At 43.8% G+C, this 20,286-nt stretch overlaps 1 protein-coding gene across 2 annotated transcripts in view; it reads left to right on the forward strand.

Moving 5' to 3' along the window:
• The window catches only part of WDR75 (WD repeat domain 75), a 33,790-nt gene extending 14,812 nt beyond the window's left edge, over window positions 1–18,978 (forward strand). For both annotated transcript variants that reach the window (XM_081163146.1, XM_081163147.1), the window contains exons 10-21: window positions 1,929–1,988; window positions 2,083–2,198; window positions 3,764–3,939; window positions 5,781–5,944; window positions 8,331–8,511; window positions 9,904–9,998; window positions 10,402–10,497; window positions 11,868–12,037; window positions 15,107–15,166; window positions 16,831–16,971; window positions 17,063–17,154; window positions 18,676–18,978. In XM_081163146.1, the coding sequence (XP_081019272.1) occupies window positions 1,929–1,988; window positions 2,083–2,198; window positions 3,764–3,939; window positions 5,781–5,944; window positions 8,331–8,511; window positions 9,904–9,998; window positions 10,402–10,497; window positions 11,868–12,037; window positions 15,107–15,166; window positions 16,831–16,971; window positions 17,063–17,154; window positions 18,676–18,889 (1,565 nt within the window). In that variant the 3' untranslated portion in view covers window positions 18,890–18,978. The remainder of the gene's footprint in view (window positions 1–1,928; window positions 1,989–2,082; window positions 2,199–3,763; window positions 3,940–5,780; window positions 5,945–8,330; window positions 8,512–9,903; window positions 9,999–10,401; window positions 10,498–11,867; window positions 12,038–15,106; window positions 15,167–16,830; window positions 16,972–17,062; window positions 17,155–18,675) is intronic.
• The last annotated feature ends 1,308 nt before the right edge of the window (window positions 18,979–20,286 follow it).

Raw genomic sequence — 20,286 nt, forward strand, 5'->3', positions numbered from 1 at the left:
GAGCCTTGCAGGAGTACCCCACAGGGCTCCCCACACTGCGGATAGCAGCCTGCCGCCCGGCGGGCGAGGCGCCCTGATGCAGAGCGCCCCTCGCGCCGGGCAGACATCGGCCAGCCCCACAAGCTCGGGGGACAGCAGGTAGGCGCAGCGCCGCCATCCCGCTGTTCCTCAACCTGGTTCGGTTTCCCCGACCTGCTTTTGGGGGGGAAATAAAGGGGGGATTTCCTTTATTCCCCCCCCCAAAAAAACTAGGTGCGTCCTATGGGACGGAGCGTCCTATGGGACGAAAAATACGGTATATCCAAGCACCTCCACCTTCAAATTTCCATGAGCACCTGAGCCATGGATTGGAAACCGGCAATAGCCCTCTAGGTACTGTAGGACTACCAACTCCCATCAGCTCCAGCGGTCAGGGATGATGGGAGTTGTAGTTCAACAGCATCTGAAGCCACCCCACCCTCTGGCCCTTTTCCTCCCTGCTTTGTGATTGGCATCTCTCTGTTAATTCTATAGGGCTTGTGGGGAGGGGAAGGGTTGCTGTCTCTGGATTTATATTTTTATCCCCTGTCGCTCCATGAGGATCTTCCTGCCTCAATTAAGTCCAAACCCAACAATGAATTGGCTTTCTTTCAGTGCCAGTTGTATGCCCGGGGTTGGTACTGGTTTAAAAGACCCTTAAGCAGCTGTACATATGAATGAACAATGTTTCTAATGGCGAGGCTGTGGTGCTCTCCCAACTGGAAAGTAGTTCCAGAGCTTGGGGGCCACTGCTGAAGAAGCTTGTTCGAGAATGACTCCCAGCCCTAATAGTTAATGGAGCCTTTTCAGCCAGTCTGAAAAGATTGGGGAAGTACTCATGGGAGAAAGAGTTCTCTGTTCCCTAGCGAAACTGATTAACAGGCTTACAAGATAAGCACCAGAACTTTTGATTTAGCACAGCAGCCAGGGAAGCAAATCTAGGATGGGTGTGGCATGCTCCTTGTATCCCGTACCAGGCTCATTCTGAAGTAACTGCGATTTCCAATCTGCCTCAGCCCCTTGCCCATTAGTTACTAGGGCATGTTCAAACATTTTAAACTCCCTCCTTTCAAGGAAGGGATGTTGTTGTTTAGCCGTGTCTGACTCTTCATGACCCCATGGACCAGAGCACACCAGGCACTCCTGGCTTCCACTGCCTCCCGCAGTTTGGTCAAACTCATGTTAGTAGCTTCAAGAACACTATCCAACCATCTCGTCCTCTGTCATCCCCTTCTCCTTGTGCCCTCCATCTTTCCCAACATCAGGGTCTTTTCCAGGGAGTCTTCTCTTCTCATGAGGTGGCCAAAGTATTGGAGCCTCAGCTTCAGGATCTGTCCTTCCAGTGAGCACTCAGGGCTGATTTCCTTCAGAATGGATAGGTTTGATCTTCTTGCAGTCCATAGGACTCTCAAGAGTCTCCTCCAGCACCAGAATTCAAAAGCATCAATTCTTCGGCGATCAGCCTTCTTTATGGTCCAGCTCTCACTTCCATACATCGCTACTGGGAAAGCCATAGCTTTAACTATATGGACCTTTGTCGGCAAGGTGATGTCTCTGCTTTTTAAGGAAGGAATATCAATGGGCAAATCTAACTAAGGCTGACCATATGTGCTGTTGACCACCACATCAGTCTTGGCCATACCAAGTGGAGTTCTGCATCCAATAACGTCCCTGACCTGCAAGCCATAACTGGCCATTTGAAGTGCACCATTTTTTTTTTCTGATTAAAACGTTTTATGCCCAGGGAAGGCCATCTGCAGCCCTCTAGATGCTGTTGCATGACAAGTTCCCCACTCCTGTTCTATGGGCTGATGCAGATTCCGAATCATCATTTGGTAAACAATAGGCCTTTTAATGCTCTGCCAGCTTTCATTCTTAACCTTATTAACTTTCTTTTAAAACTCCTGTAGAAATAATCATCATACACAGCAACCTGAAGGTCTCCACAGTCATTCAAGGATTGAGCAGAGGTATGTTTGCTTCAGAGAGCTTATTTATATACCTGCGTATCTCCTTTTCTCCAAAGAAAGTGCATTCCAGCTCAAACCATCTGTTTCCTTTCAGGCAGTGATGTCAAGGCTGGCTTGATGGTTGACCCTCGAACTAAAGCTTTGGTTCTGAACGGCAAACCAGGCCACCTGCAGTTCTATTCGCTGCAAAATGACAAGCAGCTTTACAATGTAAGTTAGGCCAGTGATGATCTAATGGTAGCTCAGGACCCACTTGGTATGTGTTATCTGTGCTCTCGTCACAGTGGCAAATAAGGCTGAGGTCTAGCAACAGTAGTTGTGGCTGCTGTTTGGGGTTGTTGGGTTTTTTTTAACATTAACTGGACATATAATTTCTGCATAGAAACAAAATACTACTAGGGCTGGGCGGTATCTGGTTTTCAACATCATGATATATCACCAGGTAAACGTTGTGTACTGATACAGTGGTACCTTGGTTCTCAAACTTAATCCGTTCCAGAAGTCCGTTCCAAAACCAAAGCCTTCCAAAACCAAGGCGCGCTTTCCCATAGAAAGTAATGCAAAACGGATTGATCCGTTCCAGACTTCTAAAAACAACCCCTAGAACAGCAATTCGACATGAATTTTACTATCTAATGAGATAAAATGAAAGCAGTAAACAATGTACTGCAGTCACACACACAGTCAATCAATCAGTAGCTGAACTGGGTTCCACACAGTCACAAAAAAAGAGCTACATAAACAAAAATGCAAAAACAGACAGACCCCAGTGTAACACTCAAATCAGAAGCATAACACTCAAAACAAGCACGTTCAACTTCCGAAAAAAGTTTGCAAACTGGAACACTTACTTCCAGGTTTGCAGTGTTTGGGTTCCAAGTTTGAGTACCAAGGCGTTTGAGAACCAAGGTATCACTGTTTATCATGATGTCTGTAATAAGGATGGAGATACGTAGAGACATTGGCTGGCTTCAGGGTTTTTCCCATATCATGGTTTTTGCATAGCGTGCATACACACACAGATATACGCGATGTATTGATATATCGCCAAGCCCTAAATACAACACTGGCCCAGATTGCTGGAGAACAAGTAGTGAACACAAGGTGTGGGGTGGCAGTGTTGCTGTAGGTAGGATGAGGCTAAAGTATTGCAAGAAAGGCTTTGCTGGAGGTAGCGGGGAAAGCAGCACAACTCGGGGGTGGGAAGAAGCATATCAGATGGCATTGGGATGAGAGTGGGTGATGCAAATACAGAGGTGCAAAGTGCATATGTGTTTCTTCACCAGTAGCTGGCTTCAAAGTGTTGGTGCTGACCTTTAAAGCCCTAAACGGCCTCGGCCCAGTATACCTGAAGGAGCATCTCCACCCCCATCATTCTGCCCAGACACTGAGGCCCAGCTCCGAGGGCCTTTTGACGGTTCCCTCACTATGAGAAGTGAGGTTACAGGGAACCAGGCAGAGGGCATTCTCATTAGTGGCGCCCGCCCTGTGGAACGCCCTTCCATCAGATGTCAGGTAGATAAACAACTTTCTGACTTTTACAAGACATCTGAAGGCAGCCCTGTTTAGGGAAGTTTTTAATGTTTGATATTTTATTGTGCTTTTAATATCCTGTTGGAAGTCACCCAGAGTGGCTGGGGAGGACCGGCCAGATGGGCGGGGTATAAGTAATTAATTTATTGTTATTATTATTATTATTATTCATTGACTGACTGACCTTCCAAATGTGCATGAGCCCATAAACCTACTTCATCTCTTCTTTCAAAAAATTGCAGTTGGATATTGTGCAGCAGGAGTATATTCATGAACACGGGCTGAACCAAATTGAGTTAGTGAAGGCTGCTTTTGATTCCGAAGGCAACTGGCTGGCTACTGTAGAACAGCGGCAAGGAAGCAGCAGCGATCTTGAAATGTACATGAAACTCTGGGCTTACGACGAGCAAAAGCAAAGGTACTCATGCTTGCATTGTCTAGCAAGCTGGCAGAAAGCCGATTGTTTCAGATAATGTCAGTCTCAAATGTTTTCATTGCCCACACTTGCTGCCCCCGTTAAACCTGTGACAAGATGGGACTTGAGGTATGAGCATCAAAGGGAGCATGCATGTGCAGTTGTTGCACGTCATTACTTTGTCCATGCACATGTGCGCACACAGATCCCCCCATCATGTGCCCTAGTGGCATGGCTGCTCCTGTTCTGTGGCCACTGTCATGTTGGTCGGAATCTGTGTAACGGTATCCACCAAGGCAAATATGTGCCTCTTACTATGGAAACAGAAGCTCCTGCAGCTGAATGGAGCACATCTGTGGGCACCCTGAGGAAGTGGGCCTGCCCATTAAAAAAACAGGTCTGAAGTGAAGAGACTAGGGTGATGTCTGCTGTTTCCCAGAACTCTTCATGTTGCGAGGCTTTTGTGGGTAAGCTGAGAGTTTGTTTGGACCCCGAGTGAGAACCCAGAGGCTCAGGGAGGTTGTCTCTCTCTCTCTCTCTCTCTCTCTCTCTCTCACACACACACACACACACACACTCTCATTCATACCTTGGATCTCAAACGTCTTGCAAGTTGAACATTTTGGCTTCCAAACGCTGCAAACCTGGAAGTGACTGTTCCGATTTGCAAACTATTTTTGGAAGTCTGACAGGGCTTCTGCAGCTTCTGATTGGCTGCAGGAACTTCCTGCAACCAATCAGAAGCTGCGCTTTGGTTTCCGGACGTTTTGAAGGTGGAACGGACTTGCAGAACGGATTCCGCTCAACTTGCAAGGTTGTATATATGCAACTTTGAATTAATTACCATTTTATATGTAGCTCTGTGCTGTCACAATATTTTAAACAAAATTAAAAAAAATCCTTCCAGTAGCACCTTAGAGTCCAACTAAGTTTTTTATTGGTATGAGCTTTCATGTGCATGCACACTCTTTCAGATACCACTTCAGATAAGTGTGCATGCACACGAAAGCTCATACCAATGACAAACTTAGTTGGTCTCTAAGGTGCTACTGGAAGTGTCAGGGAACTGCCATCAGTGCCGGAGGGAGAGAGCAAAATCCAGAGGGATTCCAGAGAGCGTCCCGGGATTGGGAAAGGCAGCCCATCTTCTGGGGAAGAGAATCAGCGTAGCACCAGTGGAGAAGGGGGGCAGATGGGGGAAGCGGCGAGGCGGTCCCATGACTCCTTGCCGGGGACCAGCGGAGAGAGTAGGGGTCTTCCGCTGCCTACGCCCTCCTTGCGCAGAAGGCTTTCGCGCAGAGAGAGTAGGAGGAGACTAGGCGTCAAAGAGCTTCTTTGCTGGAAGAAGTTTAAGAAACACCCACTGACGGATTCTGCCAGCGATTGAGACAGCCACGGGTGAGTGGCTGTCCGAACAGAAAAGGTTCGCTCAGGCAACCCAGCCAGGTGTTTGCACCGGCTTACGCACGAGCAACCCCTAGAACCATTACAGGAACGAATTTTTTTTTATTTTGTTTTGACTACGGCAGACCAGCACGGCTACCTACCTGTAACTTCAATATTTTAAGTTATTTATTGTTCATTTTTTTGCACACTGCTTAGAGATCCTTTTATAGCGGTATAGAAATTAAATAAGCAAGATATCAAATTGAATCCAGTCAGATGAAATGAAAATGTAAAAAAAAAAAAAAAATCTCCATCCTTTTTATTTTATCTATCTTATTTTCTTAGGGAGGGTGGTTATAATGTCAAAGTATAGTGCTTACGGTGATCACAATCCGACATAGAGTTAGGTGCCCTTAAGCACAGTGGCTTCAAGGAATCTCTCTCCTCCTTTCTTACAGCTTTACTCTGAACACAAGAATAAGCATGCCGCATGAAGATTGTGTCACAGCTATGTGTTTCCGTTGCACAGACGCATCTGAAAATATAACCCCGACTTTGGTAACGGCTGGCAACGATGGGCACTTCAAAGTCTGGATGCTACTGGTTGACAGTGATGGTGAAAGTGAGTAAAAGGATGGTGGTGTACCTGTAAGATACTACATTGTGCTTTTATTCACCATAGAGAGGGGGGGAAATCCTCTTCTCTCTGTTTACTGATAAAGGCAGGGGACTTGAAACAAGGCAGAGCAACACGTTTATCCTTTCGTAGATTCACATAGTGTGCTTCTGATGCCTTTAGATTGTGTTTGTTTCATCCTCAGGTCAGAAACAAGAGCTTCCCACAGAAAACACAGGGCAAGTCTGGGATTGTTTTTTTGTTTTTGTTTTTTGGTTAATAAATTGTTTTTATTAGTTTTCAATTACAGTCCAGTAATAGCCTGATTATAACAGTACCAATTTACAGGGAATTGCTGTGTTTTACCGGGGGGGGGGGCGACCCAAACTGAAATCAATGGAAAACTTAAGGAGCCAACTTATGGATTGGTTGCAATATCACCAGATACACAAATTAGATAGAAAGAATTGATTTTTGGACCAAAGCTCACAATTTTTTTAAAAAAATTCTTACAACATAAGGGTAAAACTCTCTCTAAAATGTATAATTTTTAATTACAATGGGAAACAAAAGACGAGCTTGTTAAAGCTTCAGTGACATACTGGGCAATAGATATAGGACACAACATAGATCTTAACCTCTGGGAGAAACTTTGGAAAAGCGACCTGAAATTTACTGCATGTTATTCATTCAGAAAGAACTACTTGGAATATATTCATAGATGGTATTTAAGTCTGAGTAGGTTGGGTAAGAATTAGAAGGCGGAATCAGATACATGTTGGAAGTATAAATTGAACTAACTTTCAGAGGAGAGTTGCCGAATCATAAATGTAGAGAAGAAATCTTTAAATAAAGAAACCATAGGCTCTCCCCCCCCCCCAATCTTTGGCATCAAATGAAGTCTTATCACAAATTTAAACCTTAAAGTCCTTGCAGTTGGTTTGTTCCACAGTTTGTGCTCTCATCTCTTCTACCACACACCTGTACCTTGGCCCAATTAAGCTCTAATTAACAGGAGAACCTCTGCTTCTTAATGGCGGCATTGGAGGGTTTTCACCAGGCAAAGTGCTTTTGCACTCAGCACCTCTCTGCCCCCCGCATTCCATGCCGGAGCGAGAGACAGGTACCAAGACGAACTCCAAGTGAAGCCCATTCCTCCTATCCCTGGGGGTGGAATTTGCAAGGATGATTTACCCTCAATCCTCCTTTTTCCTTCACCTACAATCTCCTGCCTGCAATCTATTAAGGCAGAGCGGAACCGGAAGCCAAATCTGGGATTGTTTTCAAACAAAAAGGCATATGTTCCTATGTCTGGCATTCAGCGAAAGACATATAGTACCCATTTAATGTGGTATAAGAATATAGTGCCTCTTTAATGTGGTACTGACGACTCCTACAACGCAAGTCTGGAATTGGCCTTGGACACATCCCAGGAAAAACAGCTGAGGTGGTCACACACCTCAACTATCCTTTTTCAGGATTTAAGTACTTCCTTCTAATCAAAACAATGAGTCATGTTTGTACCAGGAAAAGCCTACACATTTGTGATCACTATCCCAGAATTGCTGTTGAAGTTGATGTCAGCAGAAATATGCAATTTAAAAAAGGTAATGGCTTATTTAACATTTGATTAAATGCTCAAGGAGCACACACAGTTAGGTATTAACTAAGTGCCCTCACCTGATTCCAGCATTTTTGCTTGCCCACAGGAAGTATGGCACAGCTGTCTGGTGACAATGGCAAATCCCAGCCTCAAAAGCTTCAGCTATGGGCAAGGGTCATCTCAGCAATTGCACAACAATCCCCATACCCCAGGCATAGGCAAACTCAGCCCTCCAGATGTTTTTTGGGACTACAACTCCCATCATCCCTGACCACTGGTCCTGTTAGCTAGGGATGATGGGAGTTGTAGTCCCAAAACATCTGGAGGGCTGAGTTTGGGGATGCCTGCCCTACCCTCTTCCCAGCTTCAGGGTTAGGAAGAAGGTAGGGAGTGTTGTGGCCACAGGTCCAAACAGTCAAGCATTTCCCCGCCACTCCACTTGCTGCCCTAAGAAGGAAGACGTGGTGGAAGACTGCTGTTCCAATGCGGCGCCCAAATGTGTAAGCCCCGCCTCTCCTTATGGAAAAGGCAATGAAGGATTCTTGGTCTGCAGCCAAAGAGAGACCAGGAAACCTCCCTTTTCGACCGAAGGTCTGGATCGCCTTGCCACATGATGCATCCAAACTTTCAATGGGTGTCACAAGTGATCATAGTTCTTACTTTGGGTACCAAAGCCAAATGGAAATTGTGGACCCTTGCCTTAATATTCTTACATACTATTTATCATGTTACTCAATTTTAACACATCTGTCCTGTTATAAACGTGTGGGATTTCTTTCTCTTTAACAGATCAAAGCATAACTTGGGCCTGTGACTTCGTAGGAAGCTATCACAACTATCAAGCTACAAATTGCTGTTTCTCCGAAGATGGCTCTTTGCTTGCAGTCAGCTTTGACAAAATAGTCACTGTGTGGGACTCGGAACTGTGGGATCTCAAATGTACTTTCTGCCATCTTCCTGGGACTATACGGTAAGTAACCATGAATTCCTTTATTTTAAATCAGTTTTTTTTTGGGGGGGGGGGAGATTCATTAAGCATGTAATGAAACTAACCTAATATTCCCCCAAAGTTTTAAAAGCATTAATCCTTAATATTTTCCTATCAGAAACTTCTTTATTGGGCCCTTCTGAGCTTTCACAAGAATCGTTGGTTTTAAGGGAAAGATCTTTAAATAGCAACAAAGCTCTGTAACAAAATCAGCTTATTTTTTACATGTGTCCAGAATAATCTGTGCAGAACTAGAAATTGCATTGGGTGGGAAACAAACGCCCATCTTCCCTCCTGCAGCCACCAACCTTCCCTCAAATTTTGCTCCAGATGGTCCTCAATCCTCTGGAGCAGATTATTGGGCTCATGGAAGTTTGGGCCATGAGTAGGGAAGTGGAAGTTCTGTCATGTGACATTGAGTGTTGCCTACAGTTTGATTTCAACAAGACTGCAGAAATACCTTCCGCTTTTGGAATTACCTTCTTGCATGCTGCTTGCTTCCCCTGCCTAGTTTATTTATTGCAAAAGTTTCCTAAAGAAATCTTGCCCTGCTTTTTTAGCACCTGCCCACACCAGTATTATCTTAAGGGGGATTACAACAGAACGGGTTTGCTAAGAAGCTGTAAGCTCTACAATTAGCCGAGAAATGCCTCTCTGATTATTTAGAGTAAACATTTACCTGGTTGCAAGGAGGGGGGAGGGTATCTCCCTTGTTGGAATTAGAGGGTCATAAAATAAGAGTCTGAGCGCAAACAAAATTGCTCTTGAGATCGAGAACAAAGAGAAAGGTTGTGTGGTGGTTTAATGGAAAGACTTTGGCCAGTCCTGACTCTTGAATCCCTGATTTGCCTAGGCATCAGTGGTGCCCATTGTGACACACTTTTTAATGTGTGGCAGGTCTCCAAAACTGTAATAAACCGCTTTCTTTTGAGCACACATATAGCCTTTCACTTAAAATTACTTGCTTAAACTGTATACTAAAGCATGCAGAAGGTAGATTCCCATCTTTTACCAGTCTGTGAGGTATGAGTGCTTGAGCGAGGGTTGGGGAAAACATGGCACCTAAGGCAGACATGGCTGGCCTCCCTCCTGTAACCATTTCAACCATGGAAATAGCAGAAATAGCTGCCTGAGGTGAGCTAGGGTTGTCTTAGATCAGGCATGGGCAAACTCGGCCCTCCAGATGTTTTAGGACTACAACTCCCATCATCCCTAGCTAACAGGACCAGTGGTCAGGGATGATGGGCACTGTAGTCCCAAAACATCTGGAGGGCCGAGTTTGCCCTTGCCTGTCTTAGATTATATAGTGACCCTACAGCGAAATATCTCATGGACACGACTAATTAACATTATCTTTGTTATTTATTCTTCCAGAAACCTGTGTTTTGGGAGGCAGAGTTGTTCAAAATACCTTCTTGGCACCACCAACACTGGATTTCTGTGCTGTTGGAACTTGCTGAGCTGTACATGTAAGACCTTTTTATCACCTTTCCTTCCTTCCTTCCTTCCTTCCTTCCTTCCTTCCTTCCTTCCTTCCCTCCCTCCCTCCTTCCTTCCTTCTGTTCTTTCTTTGATTAAAAATTGGTCATTCTGAGAGAACCCAAGGAGGCAAATTGCTTTATATTTCAGCTTAACGCCAAATACTTTTAGTTTTTATTTATCCAGTCGTTGGAACCGTATTGCATAAAATTCTACGGCAAGTATTGTTGCTGAATCCCCAACCAACCTCCGCTCCCCAGTTCAGATCCTCCCTTTGAAAGTTCTCCTAGCTGCATTCATGGTTTGAATTAATTCCAGTTCCATCCTCCGTTGCAAAGCATATCCTTGAGAGTCTGTGGTTCTCCTTAATAATCTGGTTATTTTGATTTTCAGTGGAATGGAGTGCCCAATTAAATGTCATTGTTCTGCAGCCAGATTGTCTGTCTGAGAACATCGTCGCGGTTTCATCCCATTCGGACTACTCAGATGGTGAGCATAAAGACCTCTTTCATTTTTGTTAAGGATCACTGGCCAAAACTGCAGAACCATACTGCCCAGGAAAATATTTTACTTCCTTGGACTTGAAAGCCACTTAAAATAACTCTTTAAAATAGGCCGCTCTTGTCTACATGAAAACTATATCATGGTTTGGATCTTAAGACAAGAAAGTTTGCTGACGGAGTGTTTCTCATCCCCCTTGTACTCAAACCTTGCTTTCAGGCTTCCCCATAAGCCTCTGGTTTTCCTCTGTGAGAGCAGAATCCTGGACCAAGTGGGCTGTTCTTTTCCCCCACAACTGCATCCCCAAAATGCCCATCCATAAGATCGCTGGTCCTTCTGAACCAGGCTGGAGCATGGTGGGATTGCTGGGTGAGAGGACAAGTGCCCCAGAATTGGTTGGCCTGAACTTCCTTGTGTCTTGGCGCCCAAACCCCTTTTATCTAGGGCATGCATCCCCAAACTCTGCCCTCCAGCTGTTTTGGGACTACAATTCCCATCATCCCTGACCACTGGTGCTGTTAGCTAGGGATGATGGGAGTTGTAGTCCCAAAACAGCTGGAGGGCTGAGTTTGGGGGCGCCTGATCTAGAGCAAGGTGCTCTTACCATTACCGAAGTAGGGCAATCTGTCTAGCAGACCTTTGGGATACCATGTCGCTTAGAGTCTTGCCCTGAGATCTGTTTTCTGGGTTGTAGATTTTCATTATAAGAAAGCTATTTTAATGAAAAAGGCCACCCGACAGTCTTGGCACCGCAGAGGCTTTTAATAACTCTCACCCCCTACTGGGCTAGATCAGGTGAGCGATAATATCTTGTTCACATTCCTTGTTTTCTGTACGTGGGGTGGTTGTTGTCAGGGAGTTTAAAGTCTATGGTGGGGCGAAAACCTATTTCCATTTCAGGAGTTCCTTTTTACTGTTCTTTATCCTGCAATGTGTGATACTCTACAGTTGGTTGGGCAGCCCATGGTCCTGCAGATGTTGCCAGACTACATTTCCCATCATGCCCAGCATTTAGCCATACTGCCTAAGGCTGATGGGAGTTCCCCATCCCTGCTCTGTAGCCTATTTCTCACTGGGGTGGTACAGTCCAATGACAGGTTTACCACCTGACTGAGAACTAGGCCCAGCATGCTGTATCTTTATCCATATTATTCTTTGTTGGTGGAACTCTGTAGACAGGGGACTGGTTTATTTATACTCCGTTAATAGGTTCCCATATAAGTACCAGGAGCTATACTGAATGTATGGGTTTCTTTATCATTTTCTGATCATGCATTGACTTCAGACCTCAGAAAAGCAACGCGGAAAGCGGTTCTTAAAGACTAAAATTCTCTTTTTCTTCTTTCTCTTCCCCTCAGTATTTGTATTCAAACCCTGTGAGCCGCAGCCTTTGTGTATCCACAGGAAGGTCTGCAGAGGCCAAGTCCGGTGTGCTGTCTTTGTTCCAAGAGATCTCCCCGAGTCCATTCATTCAGAAAAATACCAGTGGCTCAGCCAGTCTCAGTTTTACTTCTTGACTGAAACACTTGTAAGTGTTTAAATGCGCATCTGGGACAATATTGCAATGAGTTGTTAGGAGCTCAGAAAGCTAAGTTGTCGTGCTAGTCATTTCTGTAGCCGTTTTCAGCTCTGCTACCCTTATCTACCATTAACAAGGTGAGACAGGACGAGAGGTCATCATTTAGCCGCAAAGCTCACAGGGGGACTTCGAGTCAGTTGAGAGCTAAACCTGAATCCCTCACTTTGGAAATCAATGTTGTGCCTGATTTCGGTACATATGAATTGCTCCCTTTCTTGGTATAAGAAGTTTTCTGGACAAGACTGCTTTAACTGAGAAATCTTTTTAATTAGTTCTTATTAGGGGAGATGGGCGATAGTTCAGTAGGTAGGGCAGGAGACTCTGAATCTCGGGACTTCCGGGTTGGCGCAGACAGCTAATGGCGGATTCCCTCCGAGCTCCGGAGGGAATCGGCTCCGCTGGGGACGGGTCCTGCCGCGACGGCGACGCGGGGACCCTCAAAAACCTAAGGCGCGGATGCCTGAGGACCTGGTGACTCGGTGGGCACCTTAAGCGCCCTCCCCGATTCACGAAGAGCCTTTTTTAAGGCTACGGAGAGGATACGGAGAGTGGCGTGGTGCTGAGAGTAAACCGCTACCCCAGCGGAGCGGAGCCGTGTGCCATGGCTGAAAAGCGCTGACTTGTTTCCTTAAATTCGGACTTGAAAAGAAGCAACCCGTGAGTAGAGGATTTGGATTTTAAAATAAATTATCTTTGAATTTGATACGACCGGGGGATGTGTCAAAAGGAAGTCCGCACCCCCCTTCCTGCAGAAGATTTAAAGCAACGGTAGAGAACTAAGCTGGAGAGCCTACCCTTTTGGGGTGAGTTAATAAGACATTAACTTTCACGATTTGACAAAACAAGTGTTGAGCTGGAGTGCAAGAGTGGAATTTTAGAAGATTTTCTTTTTGTTGTGTGTAACCCCCCCTCCCGGGCCCGGGAGCGTCCTGCCTCTAAGTCTGCTGAAAAGGAAAGGAGTTTGACAGCTGTCAAAACTGTCAAACGGGCAATTTAAAGTAAAAAATCCTTTTAACCTAAGATCCCTCTGGACTAAAAGTGATACAATTGAACTAAAGTTGTTGGAAACAAAGAAACTAAAGAGGCAGAGGGCTGTTGGAATTACTAAGTATCAGATTCCCTCTAGGGGGATTTCTGAGACATTACAATGGCAGTGGATGGAAAGTTATTAGCGGAGCTAGAAAAAACATTTCATCTGGTTGGAGTTTTACAAGAGCAGAGTCTGGCTATGAACAAACAGCTCATGACCTTGACTTCTGGAATAAACAGCTCTGCTGAAGGTACTGAGGATTTGAATAAGAAAGAACCCACAGCTGAACTGGAAGAGATATCTCAAGAATTGAAGACTAAACAAGGAGAGGAGGAAACTCAGATGGAAAGTACCAACCAGGAAGCGACACTAGTGGAGCATAAACAAGAAGACTCTTGGATAACAAGGATTACAAATCTGCGAAAGATGAGAAAGATGAAGGAGGAGGCCTCGAGAGCATTTGGAATACAGGAACTTAAAATAAAGAAGAAATATGACTGGGGCCTCCATCTCAAAGATGAAGGGTTTGTGAATCTTTTGCAGCAATGGTTTTCAAGCTTTCTTGTGGAAAGAAGATCTGGTTTGAATGAGACAGAACTTCCTCGAGTTTTATTGATCAACATAAAGGACTACCAACAAGACCGGCGGAGAGGGACTGAAAGAGATTTGAAGGCCTCGGACGTGAGGAACCCAGGCTAAGAACTGTTATTATGGACTTATATTTGGGAAGGGACGCAAACCGGGAATGGAAGGGGGGGGGGGAAATAGAATTTCAATAACACTCATGAATTTTCGGTTTAATTAATATTTTTATCTAATATAAATTGGGAAATCGATGGGAGGGAACCTGAGTCCAACTTAGGAAAGAGTCTAAATTCTTTATAAGAAGATTATACTAAGATGGTGAAGAGGAGAAATAATAATTTGCTGACATAATTATGGAAATTGGGATGCTTGAAGGGGTGTGGGGGGAAGTCAAGGAACAAGTTTATGAAAACAAGATTTTTAAAATTATGCATGTTTTTGTTTTTGTCTATTAGTGTGTGTTATGTCTTTATAAAATTTGGAAAACTAATAAAAAAAATTTTATATAAAAAAAAGGAGACTCTGAATCTCAGAGTCACTGATTCAAGTCCCACATTGGGCTACAGATTCCCACGTTCGGGGTTTGGATTTGGATTTTGGATTTGATATCCCGCTTTATCACTACCCGAAGGAATCTCAAAGCGGCCAACAATCTCCTTTCCCTTCCTCCCCCACAACAAACATTCTGTGAGGTGAGTGGGGCTGAGAGACTTCAGAGAAGTGTGACTAGCCCAAGGTCACCCAGCAGCTGCATGTGGAGGAGCGGGGAAGTGAACCCGGTTCACCAGAGTCCACCGCTCTTAACCACTACATTGGACTAGATGACCCTTGGGGTCCCTTCCAACTCATATGATTCTGTTGTATTCTAGTCTAAATGTTAGCTAATCATGTGAGTTTTAGTTTCATAAGGGTAAAATCAATCATGTTGACAAAGCTGGCATACATTGTTTCTTGTTGATTCCTTCCTAGAATAAAAGAGAGAAATGCCTTGACTACAGGGGTGCCTTTCTTCCACAATTTTATACGTACTTCTGTTTAAAACCTTTCGATCAGCTAAAAAATTGTCAGGTGATAGGGATATAGACTGATAATATTGTCATTTTTACTTGTACTTGGTTAAATCACGCAGTTTTATTTGGTCCCAAACAATATTGTCAAATATTAATGAATATCCCCAGTGTCCCTTGAAGAGAAAAGAGAAATAATTTCAAACAGCATTAAACCTTTCATGCTTCATGTTATATCCCTTCTGGATTTTGTTTTTAATGAGTAGATGCTTATATTTCTTAAGTGCATATGCTACAAAATAAATCATCTGGATTGTGTGTCATATTTTAAGACTCAACGAAATCCTAGCGAAAGATTGTTTTTCGTAATAGTGTTTCTTCCTTCTGAATGTTTAGGAATTGATGACATTTAGCACAAAGAGCCCAGAAGAGAGACTTACACCTTCCAGCAGACAGGTAATTGTTTTTTAAAAGAAGTGAGCAGGAATTCTAAAAGGGTCTACATTCCATTCTGTGTGATTTGATTGAACTGCCCTGTATTGAAAATCGGTTTGACGTATATTAAGTTTCGGATCCAAAGATCCCCTTCTGAGTAGTGTGCAGTGCATCATGGTGGAACTGCAGGGGTAGAGGATCTACTTTGGGATAGATCCTTGGGCCCAATATATCCAGTCAACTCTGTCATACTAGATTCCCATTTCAAGAGATTCTTGTCAGTAGCTTAGGGCTATGCCAGGAATCTTGCTATCATCCATAAAACGACAGACCAGTGTTCTTAACTTTTTCTCATCTTGGGTGAAAACACAAGTGTTTGGGCCTCTTTTTTAATTGTACCATGGTGATTCTTGGGCTTGCTGATCAGAAGGCCGGTGGCTTGAATCCCAGTGACAGGGTGAGCTCCCGTTGCTCTGTCCCAGCTCTTGCCAACCTAGCAGTTCAAAAGCTGCAGCGGGAAGGTAATCAGTGTTTCTGTGAGCTCTGGCTTCCATCACAGTGTCCCGTTGTGCCAGCAGCGGTTTAGATATGCTGGCCACATGACCCGGAGGGCTGTCTGTGGACAAACGCTGGCTCCCTTGGCCTGAAAGTGAGATGAGCACCGCAGCCCCATTGTTGCCTTTGAATGGGCTTACCCATCCAGGAGTCCTTTACACTTTTTACCTACTTATTATTTTTTTTAAAATATCTGCATCACACTTGGACGGGGGGGGGGAGTTCTATCTTAAACTGCTTAATCAGTACAGAAATGCAGGAAAAGCTAAGCTTTTGGCATTTGCCCAAATTTAAATTATGTCCCCTAGGCAAGGATGAAGTGAGCACTTAATTCTGTTTATGCTTTACTCATAAATAAGAAGCGAGCTGGAAAATACCCGCCTTTTTAATTTTTACAATTGCAAAAATAAAATATTTTTGTAATTGCCCCCCAATATTTATAAAAAGGTACAACCAGTCCAACATAAAGCCTTATACAGCCACCTAGAGCCATACAGTGGGCCAGGAAATAAATGGTGCCAAATCTCAGGCTGCCAGTGGGACATTTGGCCCCAGCAGTGTTCAGGAGGCCAACGGTTTGACTTCACCCCTGGAGGCACACTCCATTGTCTTTGGAGACAGACGGATGCCAACAACAAGGAGCATAACTAACTTTTGAATAACATACGGCTGGATCCAACCACTAATAATTGCTGGGAGGGGGGGTCAAAAGAAGCTGTTGGGTTTTTCTTGCTGTTAATGTGTGCTGTAATTGAATTCAGAGGGATTCTCGTTACAGCTTTGCCCTCAAGAACTTCTAATGGTTCTTTTTTTTAGATAGATATAGATATAGATATAGATATAGATATAGATATAGATATAGATAGATACGAGAGAAGCCAGTCATGTAAGGAAGCCATTGGGGGCAAACCTAGGAATCCTGTGCCCCTCCAGAAATTGTTAGACTCCAGTTCCCATTAGCCCCAAGCCAAAAGCTGGGGATTCTAGGGGTTTGCTTGACTTTTCTCCAGTTGCACTTCCCCCCTCCTTTAATTTAATAACTTTGGACACCAAGGTGGGTGGGAGGCAGGGATTAAGTACCCTGTTCTGTTCTTTAACTCGGGTCTGTTTTCTCCATCACCACTTTTTAGTTGGCAGTTGAAGAGAGCTTCTCCATGACTCCTTTTTACCTGCTACTGGGAAAGCACCAGCAACAGAACAAAGAGGCTACAGAAACTGGGAGACTCCCTATTCAGAAGAACTTTGCACAAGAATCACCTGCCGTCAAAGAAGTAAGAATAAACAGGATGCCTGTTCAGGAACATGCTACCATTTAGCAAGCTTTCCTTCTTATTGTGTCTTTTTTTTGTCTTTGCTCCCCAGCTTCTTCACACTCCAGCTCATGTCTTACCGTCTGCCTCTTTCCTGTGCCCCATTTTTATCAACTCACTGCTGATATCCAAAGCCAATAAAAGGTAAGAAGCCCTCAGTTTTTTAAACGTTTGTTTTTGAAAGGAGCCGACAATAAAACTGAACTTTACAGAACAAAAGAAGGTCGCGCACAACATTTTCCCCTATCCGCTTACATTCTGAGGTGGTGGTTCTTCGTGAAGCTGAGTTAAGAGGGCATTAACACATTACCATTGTCATAGAAACAGAAGCATTTACATTGAGGTGTCCTTTGAAAGTGACTCTTGCCCTATAGGAGGCACATCCACATTCACAAGAGATATGGGTGAGAAGAAAAGGTATTAAAACATAATTCTCCTATTTGGGAACCTGGTATGATGACTCATATCAGGTGGGCTAGAGAACCTCATGTCTGAGGTTGCATTCAGACACGGAGCATTATTTTATCATTTCCTGATCATTAACGGTAATGTGTCAATTCTTACATTCCTTTGACACAGCATAACTTTCTTCCATTAGAGAACACTGCCTTTTTGATCAGTATACTGCCATGTCACACTAAATTTTCAATGTTTGGAAAGGACAGTGTGCCGGAACGCTGCCTAAAATTTCATCATGGAATTGCAATGCAAAACTGCAGTTTTCTGGGTCACTGGGGCTGCAAACGTTTTTTCTGGAAACAGGTAACACAGAATTTAGCACTAAACTTTGGCTAGATTCCACTAGTTTTCCAAAAGTGGCTTTTACGTCATGCGAAAGATCACGTAAGATATGTAAATACAGTCGTACCTTGGTTTTCAAACAGCTTAGTTCTCGAATGTTTTGGCTCCCGAACGCCGCAAACCCGGAGGTGACTATTCCAGTTTGCAAACTATTTTTGGAAGCCGAACGTCCGACGGGGCTTCTGCAGCTTCTGGTTGCCTGCAGGAGCTTCCTGCAGCCAACCAGAAACCACGCTTTGGTTTCCAAATGTTTTGGAAGTCGAATGGACATCCGGAACGGATTCTGTTCGACTTCCAAGGTACGACTGTAAAGGAAACATTGTGAAAATGGAATTAAGTGCTGTCTGAACACAGCCTGAGACCTGTGTGGTTAGGCCCAGCATGTTCAGTAGAACTATTTTATAAAATACTGGAAGGTTTAGTGTGTATTAGTATGAGAGGTTGTGTGTAAAACTGAATCTTAGCAAAAGCTAGTTTTAAAGACACCTCCACTGCCTATACACTTCAGGAACATTTCTGGGCCTTTCCCGGCCGTGCCTGTTTACGGAGTATTTTCTTTGTGTTGGGATGCATTGAAAAGCTTAATTCCCTCCTAATTTGTGTTTCCTGCTGATCTCCCACTGCTTCAGATTATGCTGCGACCCTTATAATTCCCATTCTCTTATTGGTGACTTGTATGGAAACTTTTTTCCAATTTTAATAAGTCCACGTCCCCCGTCATACTAAAGCTTAGTTATCATATTCATGAGAATCTTAAGAAAAATATCTACAACCCAGCAAATATTCTAGCTGTGAGACTTTGTTATAAATGTCTCAGTGGTCTCAAATGCACATTTTTTGATCCTTCCATTTGTATTTTTATAGCACTAGTGAAGTTGCCAATGAAGTGGAAATGGAAAGCGACAACAGTGAGAATGAATCAGAGGAGGAGGACACGGAAGTTGCTAAAATGGACTCAGAGGCACCACTGGTGACAGATTGTTTAGAGGACAACATTCCATCTAAATTGTCAAGAGAACAAGAAAAAAAACTGCGCCAGATAAGAAAAATGGACTACAGCTGGGCATCTGTTCTCTAGACAGATAGTATTGTGGACTATATGTATTTATATTTCTTACCAATAATTCCACAAGATGTCATTCTTTCAAATAAAGGATTGCGATTTTCCAGGATGCTTCTTCACTTCTTGGAATAAATTGTAACAAGTGTCTCCCGCAGTGAAGTCTTTGAAGCAAGCATTTTTATGGTTTATTTACAGAAAATGTGGTTTTGTAGGGGAAACAATTCAAAACAACTGCATGCTTCTACCTCTAGGTTTTATCCAAGGTCCAACTGGTTTTACAAAGTGTTGAGGTTTTGAAATGGGAGTTGCTCTGGAAATGGGAAGATTTGCCATTATTGTTTTCTGAAAGCACAGTGAACAATCATAGCATGAGGCACCCGTCCTTCAGGAGGGACAGCAAACTTGCTGAACGAAATGGAAGTATTTATTAATCTACATTCCTAAGACGTCCAGGAGCGCTTGAGGCAGAATTTGAAATGCAAGACGCAAAACAAATCCACTTTTGTCCAGTGCAGACAGCGGGAGCAAAATAGGTCACTGGGTAATAGGCCACTTCTGAACTCTCAAAATAGCCTGCTCAAAACCTTTTAGTAGAAAGCATTGGGAGGGAGAAATTATATGCATGCTCACCAAGATGAAAGAATAATGAAATTAATACTGTGGACCCCAGGGACCATTTCAAACACTGCCTCCCATGATAAACTGCTTTTGAAATGGCGACGTCAACAGTTCCACTATGCTAGTATAAGACCCTTCTGTAAGCCCAAACAACTCTGAATCCAGTTCATGTCTGTGCATGTGCCTATAGGTATGCATGTTAGTGCTGTTGAACTCTGAAGAAGCATCTATCTTAAGTACAACTGTTACACAACAAGCAAAGGAATACATGGTACCTCTGGTTACGAACTTAGTTCATTCCAGAGGTCCGTTCTTAACCTGAAACCATTCTGAGGTACCACTTTAGCTAATGGGGCCTCCCGCCGCGCAATTTCTGTTCTCATCCTGAGGTAAAGTTCTTAACCCGAGATACTACTTCCAGGTTAGTGGAGCCTGTAACCTGAAGTGTTTGTAACCCGAGATACCACTGTACTAACAGTACAACAGCTCAATATTAAAACCGACGAAATGTTTAGGAGGAGGAAGCCATGAGTAGCAACCAAATTGGCTCATACTTATTCATTTGACCAGAGCTGCTATGGAGGAAAGTGTTTCTGAGGAAAATAATTTCAGTATGGACAATTCTGTATAATAGGGCAAACTGCATCTAGACCAGCACTTTACCTCATGGCTGGCCAGGTGGAATGCCTGATGATAAAATACATGGATATAACTTGCTTCCTCGACACTTTTAAGTCAGAGATGTTCAGAGCTGGGGTGCTAACCTGTGTCTCTACAGCTTTAGGACTACAACT

This window comes from Podarcis bocagei (genome assembly GCF_964188305.1).
Source record: "Podarcis bocagei genome assembly, chromosome: 1".
NCBI classification, from domain to species: Eukaryota; Metazoa; Chordata; class Lepidosauria; order Squamata; family Lacertidae; genus Podarcis; species Podarcis bocagei.